The sequence below is a fragment of the Lampetra fluviatilis genome, chromosome 27 (genome assembly GCF_964198595.1).
Source record: "Lampetra fluviatilis chromosome 27, kcLamFluv1.1, whole genome shotgun sequence".
NCBI lineage: Eukaryota > Metazoa > Chordata > Hyperoartia > Petromyzontiformes > Petromyzontidae > Lampetra > Lampetra fluviatilis.
The window spans coordinates 1,588,110-1,614,455 of NC_136301.1; the positions used below are offsets into that span (position 1 = coordinate 1,588,110).

Below are 26,346 nucleotides of genomic sequence, written 5' to 3' on the forward strand. Positions count from 1 at the left end.
TGCAGCCGCTACTTTCATCCTGCCCTTGATAAGTATGTTGAACTTCTTTCGCGCCGTACGTAGCCAACAGTGCTATTCGGAGGTGCCCCCATCATCACGTTGCGCCAACTCGAACTCGGGGGTGAGGATCTCGGCAGGCCATTTCACACGGCCCTCGCGCTCATCATGAGCCATTGCAAGCATCTTAGCTGTGCTAATCGGGTACTAGAGGCGAACATCTTTGACCTGCCGACTCTTTTGTTTTTAACTATATCACGCTCAGTCACTTATGTGACTGCAAGCGCCTCTTGCAGTCACGGAAGTGTCCGAGGTGTGTGTGTGTGTGCGTGCGCGTGCGTGTTAATGTGTGGTTGCCCACCAGAGGCGTTGAAGGTCCTATTCGGACCTCGCAAAGGAAAGGATTGCTCAACCCTGCTCTAAACCTGATGCGCCTACTCCCAATCTCGAGCCCCATCTCTAAACCTGGCCCTAAGCCCATCTGTAGCCCCCCCGTGTTCTCTTGTGACTGCGTTCTGGGCACGTGTAAATGCACGCGCGTTCCACATGTACATACACACACGCGCGGCCCCGTGTCACCTTGAATGTGGCGTGTAGTTTAAACTGTACATATGGTTAAGTGACATTTGATGAGATATGATAATAAAATGCTTTGTTTTCAGATGACATGTCCTTGGATATTATTTGTTTAATCGTCGGTCGTTAATCTTGAGCCTCTTAATCATATCTCGACCGGAATGCGCCCTCTCTCGACAGATCTCAGAACCTGCGTAGTGCTTGGATGGGCGACTACCATGCGGAATAGGTTGTTGCAGGCTGTCGTGGGGCGACCGTGATGGGCAACAGCGGGCGGTGCAATAAGATGTACTGTACTGACGTGCTCTCAACACCTATGCTACCCGCATGGGAAAAGCTAAAGGCAGATAGTGATGGCGATAAGACTGGCAAGCAGTCCATGCTAAATGAGACCCCATTCACCGCAACATGCAACGCTTAATGTTTTTTGTAAAATATATATAGCATCGTGATAATTGTTTTTTTTACCCGTTTATCTGGCAACAAAACTGACACCTTTTTTTACAAGGAGTCATGTTTGCATAGACCACAATACCTGCAGTCGTAATGCAAGCAAAAAACACAACTCTGATAATGTATGCACTGTCCTTGAAGTTGATTGGTCCACACCCGAGACAGCTTTCCTTAGAGCCTAGTCTCACATGGTGTTGGACCAGATGACGCTAAAAGGTATTGTGGTCTATGCAAACATGACTTCTTGTAAAAAAAGGTGTCAGTTTTGTTGCCAGATAAAAGGGTAAAAAAGCAATTATATTTTTCTACTGGCAAATGAGGTTCCAATGGTATATATAGCATCGTTCATGCTAATATCTTGCAATCACTGAAGAACCACCACACACAAGCGGAGAGGCAGTCGTCAGGCGGTGAGTCGGTGCCAATAATTGCCCGAGCTTTGCAATCCTCTTAAGATTTTATTATTTTCAGCCAATAATGAGTGTTTATGCAAATTATGCATGTCCGATGAATCGGGAGCCACCGGATAAAAAGCCCAAGCCTGCCATGGGACAACACTCCATTCCCATACCAAAAGGACAGATGGAGACCAGTCCTCACTGCTGTAGTGGCTTCTGGCGAAGCCAGGGTATGGCTTCTCGACTTCGACTGCAAGGGAGTTTCACGACATCTGTGTGTGATCCACCAACCCTTGCTGCCTCGACAGCACTGGGCAGAGGTGTGGACTCGAGTCATGTGACTTGGACTCGAGTCAGACTCGAGTCATGAATTTGATGACTTGCGACTCGACTTGGACTTGCATAACAATGACTTTGTCCCACCTATGAGATGTGGACTCGAGTCATGTGACTTGGACTCGAGTCAGACTCGAGTCATGAATTTGATGACTTGCGACTCGACTTGGACTTGCATAACAATGACTTTGTCCCACCTCTGGTACTGGGTCACAGGCGCGAGATGCGTTACCGTGGATGATCAAGGCACCCCCTTCGTGGAGGCAGGAGGTGCCTTGCCCCCCCCTGGTGGCCAAAGCTACGAGTTGGGGCCCCACTTGGCAGGCAGCATGATGTTTAAAACGGAGCGCCGCTATAGCGCTAAATGTTCAAGACCGTGGGCGTAATGCTGTGAGTAGGTAAGAGGAGCCGAAAAAGATCGACTGGGTGCGGCCGTGCGAGACAAATCACAATCTTGGGGCCACAAGATTGTGATACAAACAACTATTTTTTATTTTATTTTATTATGTAAAATTTTATTATTTTATTATTTCCCTTCTACGTGACTTTACCGAAAGAACCAAGAAGAGGAACTCTACCCATGGCAGTGACGCCACTGTCATGGTTTTAGTAAAACAAATGCACAATTCCGTTTGTCTCCATATACAGACAACACGTGACATAACTCATATCCGTTAGTCCATCAGCCTCAGGTGTGTCGACCGTGAAAAAGGACCAGTACCAGACACGTCGGATATCATATTTAGGGGCCGTCCATAAATGACGTCACGCACCTAGGGGGGGGTGGTCAGATATTTGTGACGATGTGTGACGAGGGGGGGGGGGGGGTTTGAGAAATGTGACGTCACGTAAATATAGACAACACGTTCTACTTAATTAAATATGTTTTAATAAATGTTTTCTCCGACAACATCAGAGTGCAGCGCCACATTAAACACGCACTACAATGACAATAGTTTAAAGCGATTTGAAGCATGTTTTATTTTTGGGGGGGAGGGGCAGAGCTTTGTGACGTCATATTTGAGGGGGGGGGTCTGACTTTGTGACGTCGTGTGACGAAGGGGTGGGGGGGGGTCAAAATCGTCCAAAATCGCGTGACGTCATTTATGGACGGTTCCTTAACATTTTAAGGCCACTCAGTGCAATTGAAGAATGTGTTGAGCAATTGTTTTAGAAACGTGCTTTTAGAGTACAGTAAGTACAGCGTTTGGCCGCTTTACATGTCCACATGCTGAGCCACTTCGTTGAGTTGTATCATTTGTGATTGCCAGGTCGCTTCTGAAAAAGTAATATTAAAAAAGAAACTGCTTTAAAAACACGCTTTTATGAAATGTACCGTACTAGTAATGACAGAACTCCACGACTCCAGGAAGTGGCCCCGAAGCTTGCCATAACGTAAGGGGCCGTGGCCAATTACAGCCAACGTCAGTTGAACGTGGACAATTAGACCCAAGCCGAAACATCACATACACAAAATAATGTTTTGAAATGTTTATTTTTATTTTGTTATGATAGAATATAGTATTGTCATCAGTATGACGTAAGTTAACCAAGTTTGCAGTCGATACCACATTGGGAAGTGGGTTAAAATTGAGCTCCAAGATTTGAGGATACGACAACAACAACAGACAAAGTGAGTTAAATAAAAGCGTGTAAATAGGTGCATTTCAAAATGTCACTGTTCTGATCACAAAAGCAAAGTTTGTGGGGGCAATAACAGCCAATTTATATACTTTGTAAGCATAAGCAATGAGAAAAAAACACTTACTACCCTAGGAACAAAAATACATTTTGTTACACAGTGTTATTATTGGAGTGGATTATGAACATGCATTGCCTTTGTGTGCTGGTCACAAAAGCAAAGTGTATGTGGGGGGAGTATATTTTGCTGTCTTTTCTTGGATTTTCTGTTTGCATATCGTCACACAGTCACTTTAAGATGTTTTCTTGTTCATGATTTTTGTTTGTTGCGGTCGCACCCGATTCAACAGCCGAATGGCTCACAGGGCTATACCAAACATATGAAAACTAAAACCGAAATGAAAAACAATATTTCAGTTGTCGAGATTGGGCGCCCTGTTAAGTGGCTGCGTGGCGGTGCGTTGGTATGAGCGGCTCGTTGGTCTAGGGGTATGATTCTCGCTTAGGGTGCGAGAGGTCCCGGGTTCAAATCCCGGACGAGCCCAGATTTTTTATTTTATCTTAGCGAACAACTTCAACCGTGTTCCACCTGCAGTGTTCTCTCCACACGTTGCTGTGGTTATTTTTGTATTATTGTGTGTGTAACCTAAACGACATTTACAACATTGAGCACTGCATTCAAATGGTTAGATTTGTGTGTTGCTGCTTGGAGACGTGCAGTCGTAGTTGATGGTGGCAGGGGGCGCGGTGGGGGTGGTGGGGGGGGCTCTCGCGTGCCGCCACGTGGTCACTGCGCGCCAGTGACTCGCAAAGCGAAGTGACAAAGCAAATCATTTAAATTTCGATGTAAAGCTTTCGTGACTGCAGGGATTCATCTTCTTGGTTCTTTCGGTAAAGTCACGTAGAATGGAAATAATAAAATAATAAAAATAAAACATAATAAAATAATTCTCACGACGTTTCGACAGACTTGTTCTTCACCTGAGGACGGCTGCTTGCGTTGTGGCCGAAACGTCGTGAGAATTATTTTATTATGTTTTATTTTTATTATTTTATTATTTCTCTTCTACGTGACTTTACCGAAAGAACCAAGAAGATTTTAATGTTATTTTTCAAGGTAAGGCGCACGGAGCTGTTTTTCACAAAAGGCTCATCATCACGTGGAAATGTAGCGCAGATAAAATTATCTCAACGCGTGTTGTGTCTAAATGTGGAGGGAGAAACCGGAGGGAGAAAAATCCACGACATCACGGAGAGAGAGAGAACGTGCACATTCCAAATACACAGCAGCAGGCGTCAGGGTCGGGATCGAACCCCACGACGACCTCCTCCATACCAGGCGAGGTAGTTAATATTGCGCCTCGAGTCCCCACACTTTACCCCACCACACACGGACCTGCCAATGGGACGGACACATTGTGGCTTTACCCATCACTGAGTGGACTGAAGCGGGAGGTGACGGCAAAACAGCAAAAGCACGTGCTTGTTGTTTCAATAGCCACATCGGAAACGTCAATGCCAACCGGCGACTTTCGGCAGGTTGCCCGAACATGTTTTATTTACTTATCAATCGGTGATTAAAAAAAATAAAATAAAAATCTGGGCTCGTCCGGGATTTGAACCCGGGACCTCTCGCACCCAAAGCGAGAATCATACCCCTAGACCAACGAGCCGCTCATGCAGGAGCTCGGCATAATTCACCACTTAACCTCACCAAGCAGGGCACCGTGTTCAGATCGCGTTGGTTATAATCAATAAGTCGAGTCAAATGCGACGCGGTGATGTGACATCAACTTTAATTTATTGTTCTCTTTGCTTCGTCCGGTTTTCTCTTGAGCCCGACTCCTTTCTTCGTCATTGGCCTAGAGCGTGACGTCACGCAAGAAGGACGAGATGTCCGATGACGTCACAACACGCAAGATGACGTCATTTTCCACCGTCTAGTGCTGGGAACGTTTGCTGGACGACGTCATCCCGCGTGTCTGTGTTGTCTGTCCGCGTGCCTTGGTGCACCTGGCCTGGCACGTTGCGCCGTGGTGACGTCACCACCACTCTGTTGTTGTTGTTGGAGCAGTGGCGCAGTGAGTGGATGATGAGCGCCCTGTTCACGGCTCACGTGATGACGTCATGTCCTCCGCAGGTACATCGACATCATCTATGCGTTTGTAAAATCGATTCGGACAACTTGGGTATATATTATTAATCGAATCGTCTCTCGGTCTCATACAATACGAATGGATTGATCCCGAATCGGAGTCGCCTTTCTTCAGTGCGGTGCTAACCACTGCGCCACCGCTCCCCACAGCTCCCCACAGCTCCCCCTTATCGATTTAACCTTCTCCCCACGCCCAGCACACCGCGGGAATCGAACACAGCGTGAGGAATCGACGCGCATAGAGTCGAATCGCACAACGTAATCGATTCCATCGTCACCAACACGGTCCTCTCTCGCCAGGCCCCCGAGTGAGGATTGCAGCGATTAAACAACAACAACATCAACAACAACAACAACAAAAACAACAACATCAACAACATCATCGTTATCGTCGTGCTACTCACCATCGTTGTTGCCGTCGCTCGGCGCGTCCGCGATGAAGCCGTCCGTGGTGGTGGACGAGATGTTCCCGGAGGGCGCGGGGCCCTACGTGGACCTGGACGAGGTGACGAGGCCCCGCCGGAGCCGGGCTCTCTCCACTGCTCGATGGGGCTACGGCATCGCCGCCGCCGTCGTCGTTGTTGTTAATGTTGTTGTTGTTAATGTTGTTGTTGTTGAGCTTTGTGTGCGCGGCTCGCACGCAGTTCGCCATTCGCGCCCTGTGTGCGTGACGTCGGTGACAGACTCGGATAGTGCGGGGCCTGTAGCATTTGGTGTTATAAAGGGGCCCTGAATAAATAAAAAAACACGCAAATATTAAAACACAAATGTTTAACTTGCTTGGTAAAGTAATTGTATGTTTTCATTTGCGATACAGCCAGATAATACGGCAAATCGCTCACCTTCAACACCCGGTCGTTCGTTCAAGTTGAAGGCGGTATAGTACTAGAGTAATAGAACAAGTGCAGAATCACTGAACCGGAATTGATAGCTGGAAAGCGTTTAACGCGGGGCCCTTGAAAGTGCGGGGCCCGTAGCTACATGTGTTGTAGCTGCATGTGTAGTAGCTGCATGTGTTATAGCTGCATGTGTAGTAGCTGCATGTGTAGTAGCTGCATGTGTAGTAGCTGCATGTGTCAATATCTGTATATCTATATCCGAGCAACCGCAAGTTATTTTAATTATTTCATATTTGCGTTGGCTAGGTCATGTAGCCCATATCCACAGCCACCACATGTCCCGAGCACCTGTTTGACCGGATCGAGGGGGCTAAACGTGGCGTGGAACTTGCTAGAGAAGAGATGGAGTGATGCGGTACAAAAAAAGATCTGAGTGGACTTGTCGATGACCTGTACCAGCGGTGTCAAGATCGGCCTCTGTGGAAGAGGCTCGTGAAGGACGCTGCTGGGCAGTCGAAGGCAGTCGCCCTCAAACAACAACAGGCAGAGGAGCGACGCTCGCAATAACGAGCGGAGCGCCGTGCGGCTAAAACGCGGCAAGTTGGCACAGTAGGGGGCACAGGTGGTGCATATGCCAGCCATCTCAGTCGGTCAACCCATGGCACCTGGGTCTGTTCCGTAACCTACCAGGGGGTCTTCGACATTTCTTGTACCCTCAAAGTGCACCTAGCTTGGCAAACGTGCTGTCCTGACGTCGCCGCCACTTAGTGGCGATCGGCAGTTGTATCTGTATGAGTTTCTGTGTGTGTCTATGTGTCTATGTGTGTGTCTATGTGTGTGTCTATGTGTGTGTCTGTGTGTGTGTATCTGGGTGGGGAGCGGTAGTGTAGTGGTTAGCGTGCTGCTCCACAAACCCGACGCCCCGGGCTCGATTCCTGCTCAAGGTCAACACCAGTGACGATTGTCTGAACTGGTCCTGGGCCTCCCCTAGGTGGACTCAGCATCTGATGCTGTGTGTAAACATCGCCACTAGGAAGACAAAGGCGGCCAGGCGTGGTGCTGGCCACCCACCCCCTCGTGTGCCATGCCGGCCTTCATAGGTGCTCGCTAACAGCACTCGTCTCCACAGTCTGTTAAGGCTGTACGGGGGATCTTTGTCCGGTACAAATCTCCGTGTGTCTCTGTGTGTGAGAGAAGGCAGGAGGCAGCAGTGGGCTGCTCATGGACCTGGCAGCCAATGAGAAGGCGGTTCACAACGACTTCTACAATGGTCAGTGCCCTCTTCAACCGGGCGGTGGTGGATGTTGCTGCACGTGGCCTCTGATCCAGCACTGTGGAGGCAGCGAGAGTTGGTGGCGTGTTATAAGTTGAAATTAGGGGCAATTCATTTAGTACGTACGCAAAAATCTGTCGAAACTTGACCCCTCCCCTCCTCCCTGTACGCACATGGACTTTTTACCCCCCCCCCCCCTCCTGCCCAAATCCGATAGAACGGCCGATATTTAATCCACGCAGAAACGATCAAGGATTAATAATATTAACGTGTTTAAGCAAACAGATAGTCCACCGCCGGCTGCATTAAAGAATTAAGTTGTGTACCTTGGTCACTTATTTTGCTGAGCTGCGTGATAGCTGCAGTCAGGGGCACGGTGGCATACAAGTGACACCTCTCCCACAGTCCCACGTCTTCCGGCAGGACTTGTTGTCTGACAGCTGGAGACACTGAACTGTGGCTCATTTGAAGGCCAAAATAAATTATTATCAAGGCTTCACCCCCCCTCGTTTCCTATGCGTACATTTTCAGTAGACCCCCCATATGCAAGTGTACGCATTTGGGTTAACCCCCCCCTCCCCCCTCCATGCGTATGTACTAAATGGATGGCCCCTTACAGTCTTATTATTATCTGCACCCTCACCACTCGCCGCACCCGCCTACCACCACACACTCCCCACGCTCTTCACAACCCCACACACTCACAGCACACACTCCTCACAAACCACACACTCACCACACACTCAACACAAAACTCACCACACACTCAACACAAAACTCACCACACACTCAACACAAAACTCACCAAACACTTAACACAAAACTCACCACACACTCAACACAAAACTCACCAAACACGACACTCACACTGCACTCTTCTCATCCACACTTGCTGCTCACCACACACTTGCCACACACTCCCCGCATACCACACCACACACTTGCCACACACTCCCCGCATACCACTCCAAACACTTGCCACACACAACATTCACTGCGCACTCTTCTCACTCACCGCACGCACTGTGGCTCGTGTATATGCGACGCTAGAGCCTCGTATCTCTGAACATGTGCGGCCCACTTGTCAATCCACTGCTGAATGAGGTGCCTGTCTCCCACGCTGTGTCGGTCAGGGGAGCTATTTGACCGCACTTCAGACCAGTCGGTGCCAGGTGGTGAAATGGGGGGGGGGGAGCCCCGGACTGCTTCGGATATCGCTCACCACTGTCCATAGCTCCACTGTCGCCGAGTTGGTGAGCGCAGTGCGCCTCCCCGCACGCTCCACCCGCTCCGATTGTTTCTCTTTCTGTCGCCAGATTTCGATGATCTCTTTGACGATGACGACGTCCAGTGAGGAAGCTCCTACCACCCAGGAGCCGCCGGCCAATCGGAACGCGACTTGCACAGCCATGCCACGCCCACTCCCAGCTCGGCTCCACCCCCCAACCTCCCCTGCTGATGATGTCGTGACGCGTGATGTCGGCTTGGAACGTGGCGTTTCCGCTAATTAAAGATTTCCATAATAGAGGTTTTTTTTGGGTTAGAGCACGTAAATATATATGTGTCGTTAAACCCGCCACCACCCGACACAGCCAATTAGTAAGGGGTTGTCACGTAAACAGAACGTGCCAATTCAGGCGTCGCCTTATGAAGCTGGTTGTAATTACTGGTGAAACGTCGTACTCAGATTGTAAATGTTGTGGCTTGGCTCTCCAACACACCGGTTAGTGCTGTACTAATAACGAATTGGCCACGTTCTGTTTACGTGACAACCCCTTACTAGTTGGCTGTGTCGGGTGGTGGCGGGTTTTAACGACACATTTATACATTTACGCGATCTACCCCAAAAAAACCCACTTATGGATGATATTGGTCGCGAAAGCCGACGTGTTAAACTAAATATTTCCACGCGTTGCAAAGCGGTACAGAACCCATGCGTGCGCATGGTTTTTCTTGTATCCGTACCTTACCCGCTTTTCCTCCCCCCATGTCCCCTGGGTGATCGAGAGTGGACTGCAGATGCCACTTTTTTCCACACTCGGAACTTTGTTCTGTTCCTCTTTACGGGTGGGAGGGGGGGGGAGGTTCTGAACTCGAGGCCCAAGCAGTTCCTCTGTCAATATGAATGTGTTCCGCTCCCCTTGTTCCTGACTAGTGGCTTGTTTGTTCGGAACAGGCAACCCTGGTGTTAACACGCGTTTGTTCGTGATTTCATCACCGTTGTGGTTTTCGTTGTGATGATGCGGCAAGTTTCATTGATAACCGTGGCAAACTGTACAAATACAATTCGGATTTGTTGAGCGTGTTAAGTACAACTAATGTTGTGAGAAAGACGACCTTGCCTGTGTGCGCAAGCTGGCAGACGAATGGATTGCTGGATGGACAGACAGACGAAGAGTTGGATAAGGCTAATAGATGGACAGACGCACAAATAGGATGGGCAGATGTGGTGGGGGGTGACAATTGACGGATGAGAAAGACGCGCGAAGCGACGGGGGACGGCCGAGCACACCGACGAGAGGACAAGACGGCCAGAGGAACAGAGGGGAAGAGGCACGTGGATTGACAGGACGGACAAAGGGACACACACTCCCCTGGCTGGCGATTGGGGGGCTGCCCGCTCCTGCGCTGGAGGGGGGGGCAGCCCGCTTCTGCGCTGGGGGGGGGGTGGAGGACGCGCACCACTCGCCGAGACCCGATCCCCCGGACTCGAGGCACGGCCTGCTAAGTTTAGCTCCGCACCTGTGTTTGTGGCAACCGCTCCCACAGTTGCCATGCGTGCAGAGAGCACACGAGCGTGCGCACGGGCACACGCGCGGTCACCCGCACGGGCACACGCACGGGCACACGCACGGGCACACGAGCACTTACGGGCACACGCATGGGCACGCGCGCGGGCACACAAACGCGTGAATTCGCACAGACGCATGCGCACACGCGGCCACGCGCTTGCACACAGTCCTAAAGACAAAAGGCAGATCCCCCGAAAAGCCTTTAACGGGCTGTTGTGGCAAGTGCTGTTAGCGAGTAGCACCTACGAAGGCCGACATGGCACACAAGGTGGTGTGGTGACTGGCAAGTCGGCCGGCCGCCTTTGTCTCCCTACTGGCAAGGATTACACACTGCACCAGATACTGATTTGAGGCCGAGTCGACCTAGGGGAAGCCCAGGACCGTTTGAGATAATCGCCACTGGTGTCGGCCGTGAACGGGATTTGAACTCGCTCGCCCGGTTGGCATTGCAGTGTGCTAATCCCTGCACTAATCGCACAAACACAATCACACTGTCACGTGCAATTACATGTGCACACCACTCTTCCACATGCACTTCCACATGTTTGTTAACTTAAAAATTCAGAACGCGAACGACCCCATCATCATCATCATTGGGATGTTTGGCCAATACAGTACCATACTCTTTGGTTCTTTCGGTAAAGTCACGTCGGTATAAAATAAATCACGACGTTTCGGGCGCAACACAAGCGTACGTCATCAGGTGCTTGTGTTGCGCCCGAAACGTCGTGATTTATTTTCTACCTACGTGACTTTACCGAAAGAACCAGAATATGGATTCTGCAGTCACGAAAGCTTCAAATCAAGATTCAATACAGTACCGGTTACATTGCATTTTCATCAGATCTGAGAGAAAACTGTGGAACCCAGAGGAATCTCATGCAGAACAAGGGGGAGAACAAATATTTTTTTAATAAACGATGTATTCGCAGTCTTGTATGTTGAACTTCTTTCACACCGTACGTAGCCAACCGTGTTCATCGGAGTTTCGGGGGAAGGACAACAAACTAAACACAAAAGGCAGTTCTTAAAAAATAAAACAATTGTTTTCAATCTACATTTAAACGTGCAGAGCTCCAGTAGTTTACGAACTCCGCGTGCATCCATCGACCAAATCGTCTTCGAGTATGCTGGAGTGTTCGGCTCCAGTGCGTTATTGCCGCTCGCGAGTTTACTCCTCGCAGTAAGGGAATGGTTCATTCAGGTGGTCAGATGAATTTGGCGGAGTGCACGCGATTGGGTCCCATGGTGAGGGCATTGATATCGTCGGCACCTGTCTGGGTGGAGATGTTATTGAGTCGGCTGTGGCCTTCAGGGGAGAGGGGCGGGGGGGGGTAGAAGGGGGCGAGGGGTGGGGTTTCGTGGGTGGATCTGCGAGAAAAGTTTTTGCTGTCACAGTGCCGATGATGATGCTGCTGGCCATTGTGAACCACGGTTTTAAGTCAATATTTAGATGCATCAAGTGAGAGCGCAAGAGACTAGCATGATACTTTTTTTCGGTAAAGTCACGTCGGTGAAAAAATCAACGTAGCGTTGTCCCCACCTGAAGAAGGACGTTTGTGTTGCGCCCGAAACGTCGTGATTTAATTTAGTTTTCGTTTATTTTTTCACCTACGTGACTTTACCGAAAAAAATAACCAAAGAGTATGGATTCCTTGCAGTCACGAAAGCTTCAAATCTAGACTAGCATGAGTCATTCGCAAACGTGACCTCAGCATTAGTCTTGTCAGTAGGGGACGATGATTATGTACTGTGTTGTCATTTAATAATTTGCGGGTAATTTTCGAATTGGGCAAAGTTTGACCCTGACGCCGGCACACAAGGTCCTCTTCTTGCAAATGACGGCAGGGGATGTTTCACGTTGACTGTGAAGCAGACGGCGCGTAGTATCATTGCGGTGATGGCACACCGCAATGATAACCAGGGCAGCCGCTGGATGCGATCCGCGGACTTCTGGAACAAGCGGCGAACGCGCTCCTGTCAGCCAATGTCACGACCCTTGAAAAGTTAAAGAAATTATTTGGCGATGCTGCTGCTGTTGGCAGTGGTGCAGCTTTAAAATAAAAAAAAATACAATAGGCGACTTAGAGTAGTAGGTTTTTACCCTTTAAACTGGTACAAAAACTGATACCTTTATACAAGGCATCATGTTTGCAATAACCACAACATAAGCAGTCACAATGCAAACAAAAAGGAACAACTCTGATGATGATAATGATATGCACTGTCCTTGAAGTTGATTGGTCCACACCCGAGACAGCTTTTCTTAGTACCAGTTTAAAGGGTTAAAACCTACTACAATGTTTTGCCACTGGTAAAGGAGATGTATCATAGTACAATAGGCGACGTTTTGGGCAATGACCCTTCATAAAACATACAATTTATTTTTAGTATGTGCTAAGAGAACGTCACCTGCGGAGGCGGCACGATGCATTCATGTCGTGCGCATGTGCTCGGTGAATGTTGAATCGTAGGACCGTGAGAGATGGCCATGGCGTGGATAGCATCCATCCATCAGTGGCTAGATCGTGACTTTGGCCGATTCATCAGAGCGGCTCTCCGCCTCCATGGGAACTCCGGCTCGTGTCCCGACGCTGGAAATCAACTCGGAGCATCGCTAACAGGTGCAGCCACGGCGGTGATAAATGAGGAGGAGGAGGAGGGGCGCGGAGCTGGAGTGAAGGGAGGAGGGAAGGTCGAGGAGGATGGAAGAGGAGGCTTAGGAGGAGCAGGGATGAGGATGAGGAGGGGTGATGAGAGGGGTTCGAGAGGAGGTAGGGGAGGAGGTTGATGCTGGAGAAGATGGAGGAGGGTTAAAGGATGAGGCTGTAGAGGAGAGAATGAGGTAGAGGGTTGAGGCTGTGGGAGAGGATGGAGGAGGGTTGATGGGTGAGGAGGGAGGAGTCGGGTGGTGTTGAAGGATGAAGCGGGGGAGGAGGGATGGGGCTGCAGAGAGGTGGATGTCCCAGGAGCTGGGGGCTCTGTTCCCCGTCGCAGCTCGGGTTCTCGCGCTGTGGATGGCGACAGCTGCCGTCGTGAAGCTCTCGCGCGGGACACGCGGTGCGGCTCGCGCGGCCTCCCGGCACACTGCGGTTCCAGAAACACCGGACGCACGCGCACACACACACACACCTCCGTGTGTCGCCAGTGTGTTTCTCTTTTGTGTATGCGGAGAGTGGTGGCGCAGTGGTTAGCGCGCTGCACTACGAACCCGGCGACCCGAGCTCGATTCCCACTCACGGTTCAATATCGAAACGGTCCTGGACCTCCCCGAGGTCAACTCAGCCTCAAACTGAGTACGGTATTTGCCGTGGTGTGTAAACATCAGAACTGGGGAGACAAAGGCGGCCGGTCGTGGGGCTATTTTCACCACCATATTGTTAGTGTTGACTAACAGAACTTGTCCCAACAGTGTAGGCTACACGGATGATCTTTGTCTCAATATCGTATGCGTCTAAGTGGAATACACGGGGGTAACTCATCATTATCAACACGTCGCCATGATCATAATAAAGTACGCATCTTTATAATAATCAGCAACCAGTTATAATCACAATGAAGAATTGTCAATCATAATCCGTTATCGATGAATCAATAATTGTAATCTGCAATAAACCATCACCAATATATATTTGTATATCCGACCAGGATGGCTCAACCCATCATATTTCCGGGATCGATAAAACAAATACCACTTTATTGAAATTCAACAGCAGTTCTATGATAATACTTGCCCCCGCCATAGGAACGTGGAATCTACCACTGGCTCAGGGCTGTAAACAGGAGGTGAGAACCGCCTCACTTCTCATTTGAGCTCGAAATCACTGCGATTCTAATCTTGGTAACGGCGAAGATTATCAGTAAGTCACCAATCGTTATCTTAACATTTGCAATAATCAATGAACGATGCCCACAATCACGAGTGCAATATTACCGTAATCCTCCCAAAAACATCCAAAACATGTTTGTTGATTTCACACATAATAAAAAAGTCATATAAATAACCAATCATAATTATCATCAATAATTACGTGCATCATTCTATCTCTCTGGTCTCTCTTATCAATGTGCTACAAAGAAGGGCCATTGCCTGAAACGTCGCGAAATGTTAAGCCATTATTCGAATAACTGGTTGGGTTTTCCGTTATCGCCTGGGTGGGCGGGGGCACGCCAGGGGGCGTGGTCTAAGTATTAGGGGGCGGAGTCTAAGCATTAGGGGGCGGAGTCTAAGCCATAGGGGGCGGAGTCGAAGTCTTAGGGGGCGTAGCCTGTGCCTTAGCCCCGCCCCCTCGTACCAAGAGCGCGGAGAGCGGAGCCTGAAAGCGGCTCCCGGGGTGTTTCGCGAAAACTTTGGACAATAAACTTTCAACATTCGCCAGTCAAGCGCGGGCGAAGGCGAGAAAGCCCCAATCAAACCCGCCCTCCTCTGCGATGCATTAGCCCGTCCGCGCGTTCCCAATGGCTGTAGACCCCGCGGACCGCCTCGCCGTGGGTAGGCCCGAGTCGGGACCACGAAGCTCGCCTAGAATCCGCGGCGCGGAAGGTGCGCCGAGCCCCGGCGACGAGGGACGGAGGAGAGGGTTCGGCGCGGGACTCCCGGGGCTGCCGCTACTTCTGCTGCTGTTGCTGCTGCTGCTGCTCGTGGTCGCGTACGTGGACGTGAGGCTCCGCCTGGAGGCGCTGGAGAGGCGCTGCGTGGCTGTGGCGGAGCGAGGAGGAGGAGGCTGGGTGCAGGTGGGGTGTAGTGTGGTGTGTGTGTGGTTGGCACGTGTGTGCGTGTACGCGCGTTCGTGTGTGTGTGTGCGTTCATGAAAGTCTGTGAAGGCTATTCCGGGGATCTTTGCTGCTGCTGTTGTGTTTGTTGACCTTTGAGTCGACATGAGCAGAACGTGCACGTGCGTGTTTACGTTTGTGGGCACGTGTTTGGGAGCGGTGGCGCAGCGGTTAGCGCGCTACGCTGCAAACCCGGCAACCTAAGTTCTTCCCCCGCTCAACGGCCAACACCGGTGACGAATGATCAGAACCAGTCCTGGGCCTCGACTAGGTCGACTCGGTCTTAATTGAGTACCTGGTGCGATGTGTAAAACGTCGCAACTAGTAGGACAAAGGCGAACGGGGGTGGTGCTGGTCACCCACCCCCTCGCGTGCTGTGTCCAGCCTTCATATGTGCTCGATAACAACACTTTAAGCCAACAGTCTGCTAAGGCTATACGGGGGTGGGTGGGGGGGTCTTTGTCTCGTGTTCTATATGTGTGTGTGTGAACACGTGGGGAGTCGTGGCGCAGTTGTTAGCGCACTGCGCTGTAAACCCGGATGACCCGAATTCGATTCTCGCTCAGAGCCAGGATCGCTGACGAATATCTGCAATGCTTTGCTCGTGACTTTTCCAAATGTATTTCCCAATTGTGCAATCGGCGTCGGTCATTAGATTAAGAATCCATACGGAACCCTCGCAGAGAAGTGCATCACCCCAGAGCGGCCCACGGAAGAAGACATCACAGAACTACATCCGAGATTTTTTCAACCGACCTCTTATCCCCACTAGGGTGCAGCATGTTAATAGACGCTCTGCAATAGAGATGTTCGTTGCGCGACAGTCAAATCAGATTGATTTCAAACTGAAGAGCTGGAATATTAATCTTACGCTTGTATACCTCGGAAGGCGGTGTCTGGTGGCTGTTTTAGCGAAGTTTCATATCGAGATATTGTTGCTGTGTAATGCCATTTGAGTCATTTGCGGTTCGTGTTCAGCATCGGGATGTTTGGCGAATATCAGTCAGCTATGGGATAAAGCCGGAGAATCTGGAGAAAACCCATGCAGAACAGGGGGAGAGGGAACATGCGAACCCCACACAGAAAGGCAGCGCAGTCGGTAATCGAAGCCAGCGACTTTTTGATGTGAGACGTGAGTGCCACCACTTCACAATTGGGGGATCTCCTCAATAAACAACGTTGTCCAACGTTGACCTATCATTGGCCTATCAGTTCCAATGGAGTGCCAATGTTGGTTCAATGCTTTAATCGCCGCGGTCTGCCTCTGCAGTCCGCTCTGACAGTGGCGCATTGCTCTTCATTTTATGGCGCTGATAGAAGAACAATGGAGACGACATTTGAGAAACGGTTGAGAGTATATACACAGTGCAGTATTTCCTCGTTGTTCACGAACTTGCTATCTGCGATTTTGGCTATCGCGAATCACATCTGTGACTCTACACAACTGCATCGGGAGAGAGGAAAGAAAGTGACGAGAGAGCATGTGATGTGAGAAAGTGATGAGATAAACTGACGAGAAAGTAAGAGAGAACTTCTTGAACCTTTATAAGCATCTGCAGACATTGCGCATACAATATTCGTAGGCCAATATCATCCACGAAATTTACTTTTCATGAGCGTCTCCGGAACGTATCCCTCATGAATAACGAGGGAATTCTATACATAAATATACACACACACACATTGAGGAGTTGTCACCATAGCAGTTTAGTGTTAAAATGCAAAAGACTTGTCAATGGAATTGTACAAACACCCCAATGCAGCAGAAACCCTCCTGAAAAATCACCTTGAGACTGAGCGAGGGTCTTCCTGGGCAAGTATACACGAAAAAAGTCTGCTAGCTTTGGCATGGTGCTCATTATCATTGCTGACCTTGAGCCAATGGCGGGAATTCCACATTTCCCTGTTGGGCCAAGTCCATCACGGGAACACACCCAGGAGCACGACTTCCTGGGAGATGGAGTGATTAAATCAGTTCCTATTACAGATGCAGGGTGGATGATCACATTGCAAGAACGTGACATGTGGCGGTGGCTTTGAGGCCCTCATTCAGCAGTGGATTGATCATGACCAACGATATAAAGTCTTTGTGTCGGGCACATAACAATGCACGGATTAAGATCTGTTGCGCTCACGCCCGTGAGCGGGCCCTACATCTCGGCACGTCTGACCCGCAGCTATAAACGTGGCACCTCTGCCCTGTCATAAAGTTACACAACCCTTGCCCCGTGTGGAACTGGTCGGGCAGTTGTGCCTTCGTAGCAATGGCGCCCTTTTACGTCTGACCTTTGTGCATGCGACAGCAACCTCTGTGGGAGGAGGAGGCGGCGGCGGTGGGCATGCGGGAGAGGAGGGAGGCACCGGGCCGACGGAGGGAGAGGCCTCGCGATAGGAGAAAGAAAGGTGGGTGCGTGTGTGTGTGGGTGCGTGCGTGTGTGGGTGCGTGCGTGTGTGGGTGCGTGTGTGTGTGTGTGGGTGCGTGTGTGTGTGGGTGCGTGTGCGTGTGGGTGCGTGTGTGTGTGGGTGCGTGTGTGTGCATGTGTGCGTGTGCGTGCAGCGCGCTAACCGCTGTAGTGTAGCGGTTTGCGCGCTGCGCTACGAACCCAGCGACCCGAGTTCCATACCCGCTCATGGCCAACAACTGTGACGATTGTCTGAACTGGTCCTGGGCCTCCCCTAGGTCGACTCAGCCTCAAATGAGTACCTGGTGGGATGTGTAAACATGGCCACTGGGGAGACAAAGGCGGTCTGGCCACCCATCCTCTTGTGTAACCGTGATCACCTTCGCAGGTGTTATTCACTAACAGCACTTGCCCCTGCAGTCTGTTAAGGCTATATGGGGGATATTTATATTCGTGTTTGTTTGTGGTATGTGTCAATTTGTCTTTGTGTATGCCTCTGGCCAGTTGCACCTATATACCACTCAACAGCCGAGCTAAGAAGGCACCAAGTTGTTTTTTTCCGCTTCAGATGCCGAGCCGTGCCACTGAAGTCGCACGCGACGTGTGACTGAGACGCATGTAGGTGACGACGAGGTGACGCCTCAGTCCTCGCGGTGTCACCGACTCGCGTCACGCACGCTGCACTCGCCCTGCTTGTCCCGGAGCCAGATTCGAATGTCTTGCGACGCCAGCGTATCGCGGTTTCGGTTTCCGGCTCAGCACGGCAAATAGCCAGTGGGTGAAACGACCCGCACCACGAGGACCCCGTGCCGGCTCGGCTCGGATGGAGCCAGTGGAAGAAGGAATATGGGAGACCGTCGCCCTCCCGTGGCAATGGAGGGCGGTGGTGCTACGCTCGCGACAAACGAGCGGAACGCCGGGCGGCCAAAACGCAGCCGCTTGGCACAGTGGGCAGCACAGGTGGTGCGTTCGGCAGACATCCAAGTCAAGCCGTAACACCTGGGTCTGTTCTGTGGCCTTTTATCAGAAGCGAGCCTTCAACGCTTCACGTAGTCTCAAGGGGATCGATCACCTGTGTCTTGGTTTACATGTTGTTTGTGTGTGTTTTCGTGCGTGATTTGTAATGTGTGTGTGTGTCCATCCCTATGTTGTGTGTTTGTATGGAGCAGTAGTAATAATACTCATTCCATCTATTTGCCTTGGAAAGCCTCCACTTAAGCCTTGAGATTCTTTTGGGATGTTTGACTGATTCCATGAATGGGAGTTTGGATCCACGTGGGAGGAAACCGGAGAACCCAGAGACGGCCCGCCAGGCATACGAGGGAGTCGCACGCTCAACGCGTCCGCACAGAAACCCATTGCTGCGCCGCCATCGTTTCCTGTTCGTCTCACACAGCCCAAGCGTACAACGCCTGGCATTGCCTGGCAGCCTCCCACCCGAGCACGAACCATGCTGCAGCCTGCTCGGCTTGTTAGAGATGTGATGAGGGCATTAGGGGTGAATTGGTCATGTACGTGCTCATGTGCGGCGTGTGTGAGTGAAATGTGTGTTTTGTGTGTCTTGTGTGCGAGTGGTGTGTGTGTGGTCTGTCTATGTGTGGTGTATCTTTGCATGTAGTGTAACTTTGTGTCTGTGTGTGTGAGTGGTCTTAGCGAGTGTGTGTGTGTGTGTGCATGGTGCATGTGTGTGCATGGTGCATGTGTGTGCATGGTGCATGTGTGCATGGTGTGTGTGTGAGTTTATGCTGCAAGTGTCGTGTGCGTCATGAGTGTCTACGTGTGTGCACACTGTGTGCAACGTGCACATTGTGCGCGTGTGAATGTGCATGGGAGTGTGTCGCGTGTGTACACTGTGCGTGCGTACACTGTGCGTGCGTACACTGCGCGTGCGAGTGTGAGCACACTCGCACGCGCGGGTAGGATTTCACACATTCCCCACTAAGTGTGCATTAGCGCCTGTTAATTTAGTGAGCTCCTCTCTTTGCATAACGGCTAAAATTAACCCTCGACTCTTGACGAGACGCCAAGTTTCGCGTCGGGCTTTGCACACGCTCGCCAGTTCAATTACAAACACAACGGCTTCTCAATTACTCCCACAATTCTGCATTTTCAGGGCCCATGGATTTTCTCTCCTGCTCTCTCTTTCTGTCTGTCTACGCATTGCTTGCATTTCTTCCAGTTTCTTACCAGTTGTGCTGTCGGCATCGCCCAGAGCTGACGGTTGTCGCACTGCGGCCAAACCGGTGACTTTTGCGATGGTTGTCACGTCGCCATGAAGAATACATTTGGAAACCCTTCGCAGAGCAAATGGCGACCCCCCCCCCCCCCCCCCGCAGAAGCGGTCACTGCAGAGCTACCGCTGAGGTCCCTTCTTCAAGTGACCTCTCCAGTTGACCACACCTCCGATTAGCACGGTTGGCTACGTACGGTGCGAAAGAAGTTCAACATACATACGACTACTATGCTTATTTTACCTGGTAAGACCCACTGAGCCATATAGCTGTTTTTTCAGAAGCCACCTGGCTATATCACAAATGATAGCTCAACGAGAAGTGGCTTATCACGTGGAAATGTACAGCAGCCAAAGACTCTAAATGTGGAGGGAAAATCCGGAGGACTCGGAGATAAATCCGCGCGACCACGGGGAGAACTTGACAACTCCAACTATACACAGCAGGTGTCGGGGTCGTGGTCGAACTCGCATCGTCCTGTGTACCAGGTGCGGTAGTTAACGTCTTGCCACCATGGTACCCACACACAGTCGAGGGAAGCACCTCCCCACCTGCGCTGAATATGACTGTAAATGTCCTCCCATGACGGTCACGTCGATATTTGTGATTTCCAGAGCGATACTTTTGCCAAATTCAGTGGTCACGCTCGTGCCTCACAGTAAAAAGTGCCTTGATTCGATTCCCGACTCGGATGCCAATTCTCCCCCTGGTCCGTGAGGAGTTTGTATCCCTGCAGGCACGAAAACTTTAATTCGAAATTGTGTGGTTGTGTTTTACACGACTTTCTTTTAGTTTCACGTGTTTTCGCGTGTTCTACATTTTTTTTTTCCCTAAAGAATGCTGATTCAGTGGATGTTGGCGACTGTGTGGAGAGTGTGCGTCTGTGGTGCATATATCTTTGTAATGTGAGTGTGTGTTGATTTACGTGTGTGTGTCTGCGATCGTATGTGTGTCTGTGTGAAAGCGTGTGTGTGAGTGTGTGCACGCTAACAACACTTGCCCCAACAGTCGGTCAAGGCTATACGGGGGGGGGGGGGGGGTCTTTGTCTTTTTGCGTGTGTCTCTGGGGGTTTGTCTCTGGGGGTGCGTCTTCGAGAGAGTGACTGGGGGTGCGTCTCCTTTGTCTTCCCTTCCAGGGCCCCCCGGACCCCCGGGAAGGGACGGGAAAGACGGAATCCCAGGACCTCCCGGCCCAGCAGGTGAGGCAACCGCCGCTGCTGCTGCAGTTGCTGCTGCTGCAGTTGCTGCTGCTGCAGTTGCTGCTGCTGCAGTTGCTGCTGCTGCAGTTGCTGCTACTGCTGCAGTTGCTACTGCTGCAGTTGCTGCTGCTGCAGTTGCTTCTGCTGCTGCAGTTGCTGCTGCAGTTGCTTCTGCTGCTGCAGTTGCTGCTGCAGTTGCTGCTGCTGCAGTTGCTGCTGCTGCAGTTGCTGCTGCTGCAGTTGCTGCTACTGCTGCAGTTGCTACTGCTGCAGTTTCTGCTGCTGCAGTTGCTTCTGCTGCTGCAGTTGCTGCTGCAGTTGCTGCTGCAGTTGCTGCTGCTGCTGCAGTTGCTGCTGCTGCGTTTTTTGACCGCTTCCCTCTGGGCTGTGCCGGCCCAAGGGATGGACCGGTTCCATTCCAGGGCCCCAATCTGCGTCCCCTCGCCCCGCCCCACCACGTGCCGTGAGCCACGAGCAGCGATGGAGAAGCTGCAGTGTGCGGTTACGCGGCGTCTCAGAGTCTGAATCTTTTATTTCGTCTGGAGGAATCTGATGAGCTGTGAAGCTCTTTTTGTTTTGTACACAGACGCCCAGTCGGGGCAGGTCAGTGGCGAGTTAGCACTGTTGGCTGCGTACGGTGCAAAAGAAGTTCAGCATCGATGCGCTGCATGCACACCGCATCGTGTGTACAGCTGCATCGGAACCCGGCCACATCTCAACACGCCGCACAGAAACAGTGGGCGTGCTACATTTGTGGAGGCGGTCAACAGACATGTTAATATTATATGGGTCTCCCTGTGTGAGTCGATGGATCTCTGTACGAGTCTGTGGGTCTCGATCTTTCATTCTCCGTACGAGTCTATGGGTCTCTGCGTCGGTCTATTGATTACTCTAAGTCTGGTATTTGTGTGAGTCTGGGTTTCTGTGCAGGTTAGTACAATGGGGATTTACACAGTGGAGTCTCAAGACGTGCGGGTCATGCGGGTCGTGCCGGGGTGAATTTACCAAAACGTCACCACTTCTGGCCAGTCGAGTGTTGCCCACCGTGCATCCCCCGCGGCAAGCCCGGGACGAGCACCAAACCCCCAGCTCTCTGCGGGCTTGACCTCTGCTTGACCTCTGCTTGACCTCCCAAATCCGATGGGACCCCGGAGCGTCCGGGCGGCGCGTTATTCCGTGGAGGGATCTCGCGTTGCCCAGAGAAGGCCAACGAGAGCGCAGGGACTGGTGGTGACGGTCGCTGACCCAGTCGCTCCACTGCCTCGTATGCACTGTGTGCGTGTTTGTTGAACTTCTTTCGCACCGTACGTAGCCAACCGTGTTAATCGGAGGTGCGGGGGAAGGACAACAAACTAAACTACAATAGCAGTTCTAAAGAACTGGGTTTTTAATCTAGATTTAAGTGCTTGGCTCCAATGGCTTCCTAATATCGAAAGGAAGTGCATTCCAGACGGCCGCAGACGCGCATCTGACATCACGCGACGCAGTTGACCGTCTTTGTTCGATGGTTAGCCAGAAGCTGCGGCAGTGAGGATGATGTTTTATGCTCCTCGACGGGATCAGCTAGGTGTAGCGAGGTGTTGCGAGGTATTGCAACGTATTGCAACGTATTGCAAGGTGTTGCAACGTATTGCAACGTATTGCAACGTATTGCAAGGCGTTGCGAGGTGTTGCACCGCCTCGGCGCTGTGTCGTCGACCGTAGGCGGACGCCGCCGTCGCTCGGCGTGCCGCTGCTTCCCGCGTCGTGTCTCCTGACGCTCGTGTTGTCTTTGTGTGTCCGCAGGCTCGCCCGGATCGTGTGATGTGAGTACACGGCCGTGTTTTTTACACCCCCCCCCACCCCCCCCTTGTGTTGTTGGATCTTCCACCGCGATCAGGAATGGGAAACGTTTCCCCGTTATGGTTCTCTTGCCGCGAATTCCGTGTCCTGGTTTTCGGTTTTTTTTCCCAGAATGCCTTTTTTGTTATGGTGACTGAAGTCCCACAATGGCACGTTCTCGTTGCGGGTGTTCCACAATACGATTGTCGTGTTCCTAGTTTACAGTTCCGTCATCTCTGTGGGGGTGGTGGTTGTGATTGAGGAGGTGACGTGGTGGTGGTGGTTGAGGAGGTGACGTGGTGGTGGTGGCGGTGGTGGTTGAGGAGGTGAGAGTGACTGTGGCCCCCTCCCCCCTCTCTCTCAGGACATGGTCAAGGTGGCCCATGTGCCCGGCATTGATGCCATCGTCAGCGTGGAGAAGGGTAAGTAGCGGGTGGGGTGACCGCACGCGTGTACCTCGTCGCACGGTCAGCGAGGTGGGACCCGAACACAAGGGTGTGCGTGTGTCTGTGTGTGTGTACCGTGGTGCGTGTACCGTGGTGTGTGTACTGTGGTGTGTGTGTGTACCGTGGTGTGTGTGTGTACCGTGGTGTGTGTGTGTACCGTGGTGCGTGTACCGTGGTGGGTGCGTGTACCGTGGTGTGTGTGTGTACCGTGGTGCGTGTACCGTGGTGTGTGTGTGTACCGTGGTGTGTGTGTGTACCGTGGTGCGTGTACCGTGGTGTGTGTGTGTACCGTGGTGTGTGCGTGTACCGTGGTGTGTGCGTGTACCGTGGTGTGTGCGTGTACCGTGGTGTGTGCGTGTAGCGTGGTGTGTGCGTGTACCGTGGTGTGTGTGTGTACCGTGGTGTGTGTGTGTACCGTGGTGTGTGTGTGTACCGTGGTGTGTGCAGCGTGGTGTGTGTGTGTAGCGTGGTGTGTGTGTGTACCGTGGTGTGTGTACCGTGGTGTGTGTGTGTACCGTGGTGTGTGTGTGTACCGTGGTGTGTGTGTGTACCGTGGTGTGCGCGTGTACCGTGGTGTGCGCGTGTACCGTGGTGTGCGCGTGTACCGTGGTGTGCGCGTGTACCGTGGTGTGCGCGTGTACCGTGGTGTGCGCGTGTACCGTGGTGTGTGCGTGTACCGTGGTGTGTGCGTGTACCGTGGTGTGTGCGTGTACCGTGGTGTGTGCGTGTACCGTGGTGTGTGCGTGTACCGTGGTGTGTGCGTGTACCGTGGTGTGTGCGTGTACCGTGGTGAGTGTGTGTGCCACGCTGTGTGTATGGTGCTAACGTGAGTGTGTGTGCCGTGGTGTGCGTGAGATCTTAAAGGGGGTGTGCTCTCGGACTGGGACAGGGAGCGCCTCCTCCTCTCCCCCGGCGCGTTTCGCCTCCTGCGCTCTGGCGAGCTGGAGGTGCTCATGCCCGGCCTCTACTTTATCTACAGCCAGGTACTCGCATCTCCACATCAACTCGGGAAAACCCCGCAGGGCTAAAACTATGAACAAAAACTTTTTTTAATTTTACTAGGTAAGGGCCGCTGAGCTGTACAGCTCTTATTTCTGAAGCGAAGTGGCTTATTGTGTGGACATTTACAGCAACCAAATACTCTTAAACGCATGTTTGATTCGAAATGTGGGTGGAAAAACCAGAGCACCCGGATAAAAATCCATGCAACCACGGATGGAGAGACACGCAAACTCCTAAACAACAGCAGGCATTGTCAGGGTCGAGATCGAAACCACGACCTCCTGTATACCAGGCGAGGTAGTTAACATCTCTTAGCCACCGTGAGGATCTGTGTACACCTAGGCTGGACTACAGCATGGCATTGGCACGGTTGAAACTTGATGCTTCGTCTGGTTTTACAGGAGATCGTGGGTTCCATCCAGACCCTGACGCCTGTTGTATATTTGGTCACGTGGATTTTTCTCCAGGTCCCCCGGTTTTTCCCTCCACGTTTAGAATCAACGTGCGTTTAGAGTATTTGGCTGCTGTACATTTCCACGTGATAAGCCACTTCATTGAGTTATCATTTGTGGCCAAGTGATTTCTGAAAATTAGCTACATAGCTCAGTGGGCCTTACCTGCTAAAATAAAACTCGTTTATCTTCTTGGTTCTTTCGGTAAAGTCACGTAGAAGGGAAATAATAAAATAATAAAAATAAAACATAATAAAATAATTCTCACCACGTTTCGGGCACAACGCAAGCAGCCGTCCACAGGTGAAGAACAGGTCTGTCGGAAAGACAGCGTCTGGTTTCAGACGCTGTCTTTCCAACAGACCTGTGGCCGAAACGTCGTGAGAATTATGTTATCATGTTTTATTTTTATTATTTTATTATTTCCCTTCTACGTGACTTTACCAAAAGAACCAAGAAGATGAATCCCTGCAGTCACGAAAGCTTTAAATCGAAAAAAAACTAGTTTAGTTTTTTTGAGTTGCTAAAACATTAAAGCAAGCGGCAAAGCCTTGCCCCCCCCAACCTCCCCCCCCCTTGTCCCCCCTTTCCTCCCTCACCCTCTCACCCCCCCGCCCCCACCAGGTGTTCTACCGGAACTTCTCTGACGTAACGGGCCACGTGTTGGTGCTGAACGGTCGCGAGGAATTCCTGCAGTGTTCGCTCAGCGCCGGCGTCGGCCTGGGGGGCTCGGGGGGGGGCTCTGGGGGGGGCGGAGGGGGGTTCGGCACGTGCCACGCGGCGTGCGTGCGAGCCCTGCGCGCCGGCGACCGGCTGGCGCTGACGGCGCTCTACCCGCGCACGCACATCACCTCTCACCCGCGCGCCACCTTCATGGGCGCCGTGCGCCTCGGGGCCGGGTAGCGCCAGCGGTGGGTGGGGGGGGTGGGGGGGGAGGGGGGGGGGGTGGGGGGGGGGGCCGGTGATTCCGTGAAGGAGCGGTGGCGGAGCAGTTAGCGCGCCGCGCTGTGAAAGCGGTGAACCCGAGTTCGAATGTCGGTCGCGGCCGGCAACGGTGGCGAATGTTTGAGCCGGTCTTGGGCTGGCCTCCCCTAGGTCGACTCGGCCTTGAATGCCTGCCAGGTGCGGTGTGTGAACATCAACACTGGGGAGACAAAGGCGGCCGTGCATGGTGCTGGCCACTCACCCACTCGCATGCCATGCCGGCCTTGATAGGGTGCTGGCTAACGGCACTTGCCAACAGCCTGGTAAGGCTTTACGGGGGGGGGGGGGGTCTTTGTCATGTCTTTCTGAGATCTCAGTCCGTGTGTGTCTTTCGAGCCCTGTGTGTGACTGCACTACGATCCTGGACACCTTGGTTCGATTCCTGACCACGGCTGACACGAGTGGCAAAGTGGTATCGGAACCTTCTCCTGTGCCTCCTCGAGGTTGACTTTAGCTTTAAATGAGTACCTGGTGCGCTTTGCAAACATGTGCACTGGGCAGAAACTTTGGTGGCCGGCTGTGGGGCTTGCCCCGGGTCGTGTTGACAGGTGCTCGCTAACAGCACTCGCCCCGGCG

At 51.8% G+C, this 26,346-nt stretch overlaps 2 protein-coding genes and 2 non-coding genes across 4 annotated transcripts; 3 read left to right on the plus strand and 1 right to left on the minus strand.

Moving 5' to 3' along the window:
* Positions 1-3,873: 3,873 nt before the first annotated feature.
* TRNAP-AGG (transfer RNA proline (anticodon AGG)) lies at positions 3,874-3,945 on the plus strand. The gene has a single exon. It is a non-coding gene; the product is annotated as a tRNA-Pro (tRNA).
* A 1,057-nt stretch (positions 3,946-5,002) lies between these two features.
* Positions 5,003-5,074, minus strand: TRNAP-UGG (transfer RNA proline (anticodon UGG)). The gene has a single exon. It is a non-coding gene; the product is annotated as a tRNA-Pro (tRNA).
* Positions 5,075-5,814: 740 nt separating this feature from the next.
* Positions 5,815-9,966, plus strand: COPS9 (COP9 signalosome subunit 9). Its single transcript, XM_078869003.1, has 3 exons — positions 5,815-6,061; positions 7,593-7,665; positions 8,985-9,966. Exons 1-3 carry the CDS (start codon positions 5,993-5,995, stop codon positions 9,020-9,022), a joined length of 180 nt encoding a protein of 59 aa, XP_078725129.1. The 5' UTR covers positions 5,815-5,992; the 3' UTR covers positions 9,023-9,966.
* A 4,800-nt stretch (positions 9,967-14,766) lies between these two features.
* LOC144942441 (uncharacterized) lies at positions 14,767-25,689 on the plus strand. Its single transcript, XM_078869313.1, has 7 exons — positions 14,767-15,194; positions 17,537-17,636; positions 21,003-21,065; positions 22,851-22,870; positions 23,251-23,308; positions 24,188-24,315; positions 25,411-25,689. The coding sequence occupies exons 1-7, from the start codon at positions 14,919-14,921 to the stop codon at positions 25,687-25,689; spliced, it is 924 nt and encodes a 307-aa protein (XP_078725439.1). The 5' UTR covers positions 14,767-14,918.
* Positions 25,690-26,346: the final 657 nt, after the last annotated feature.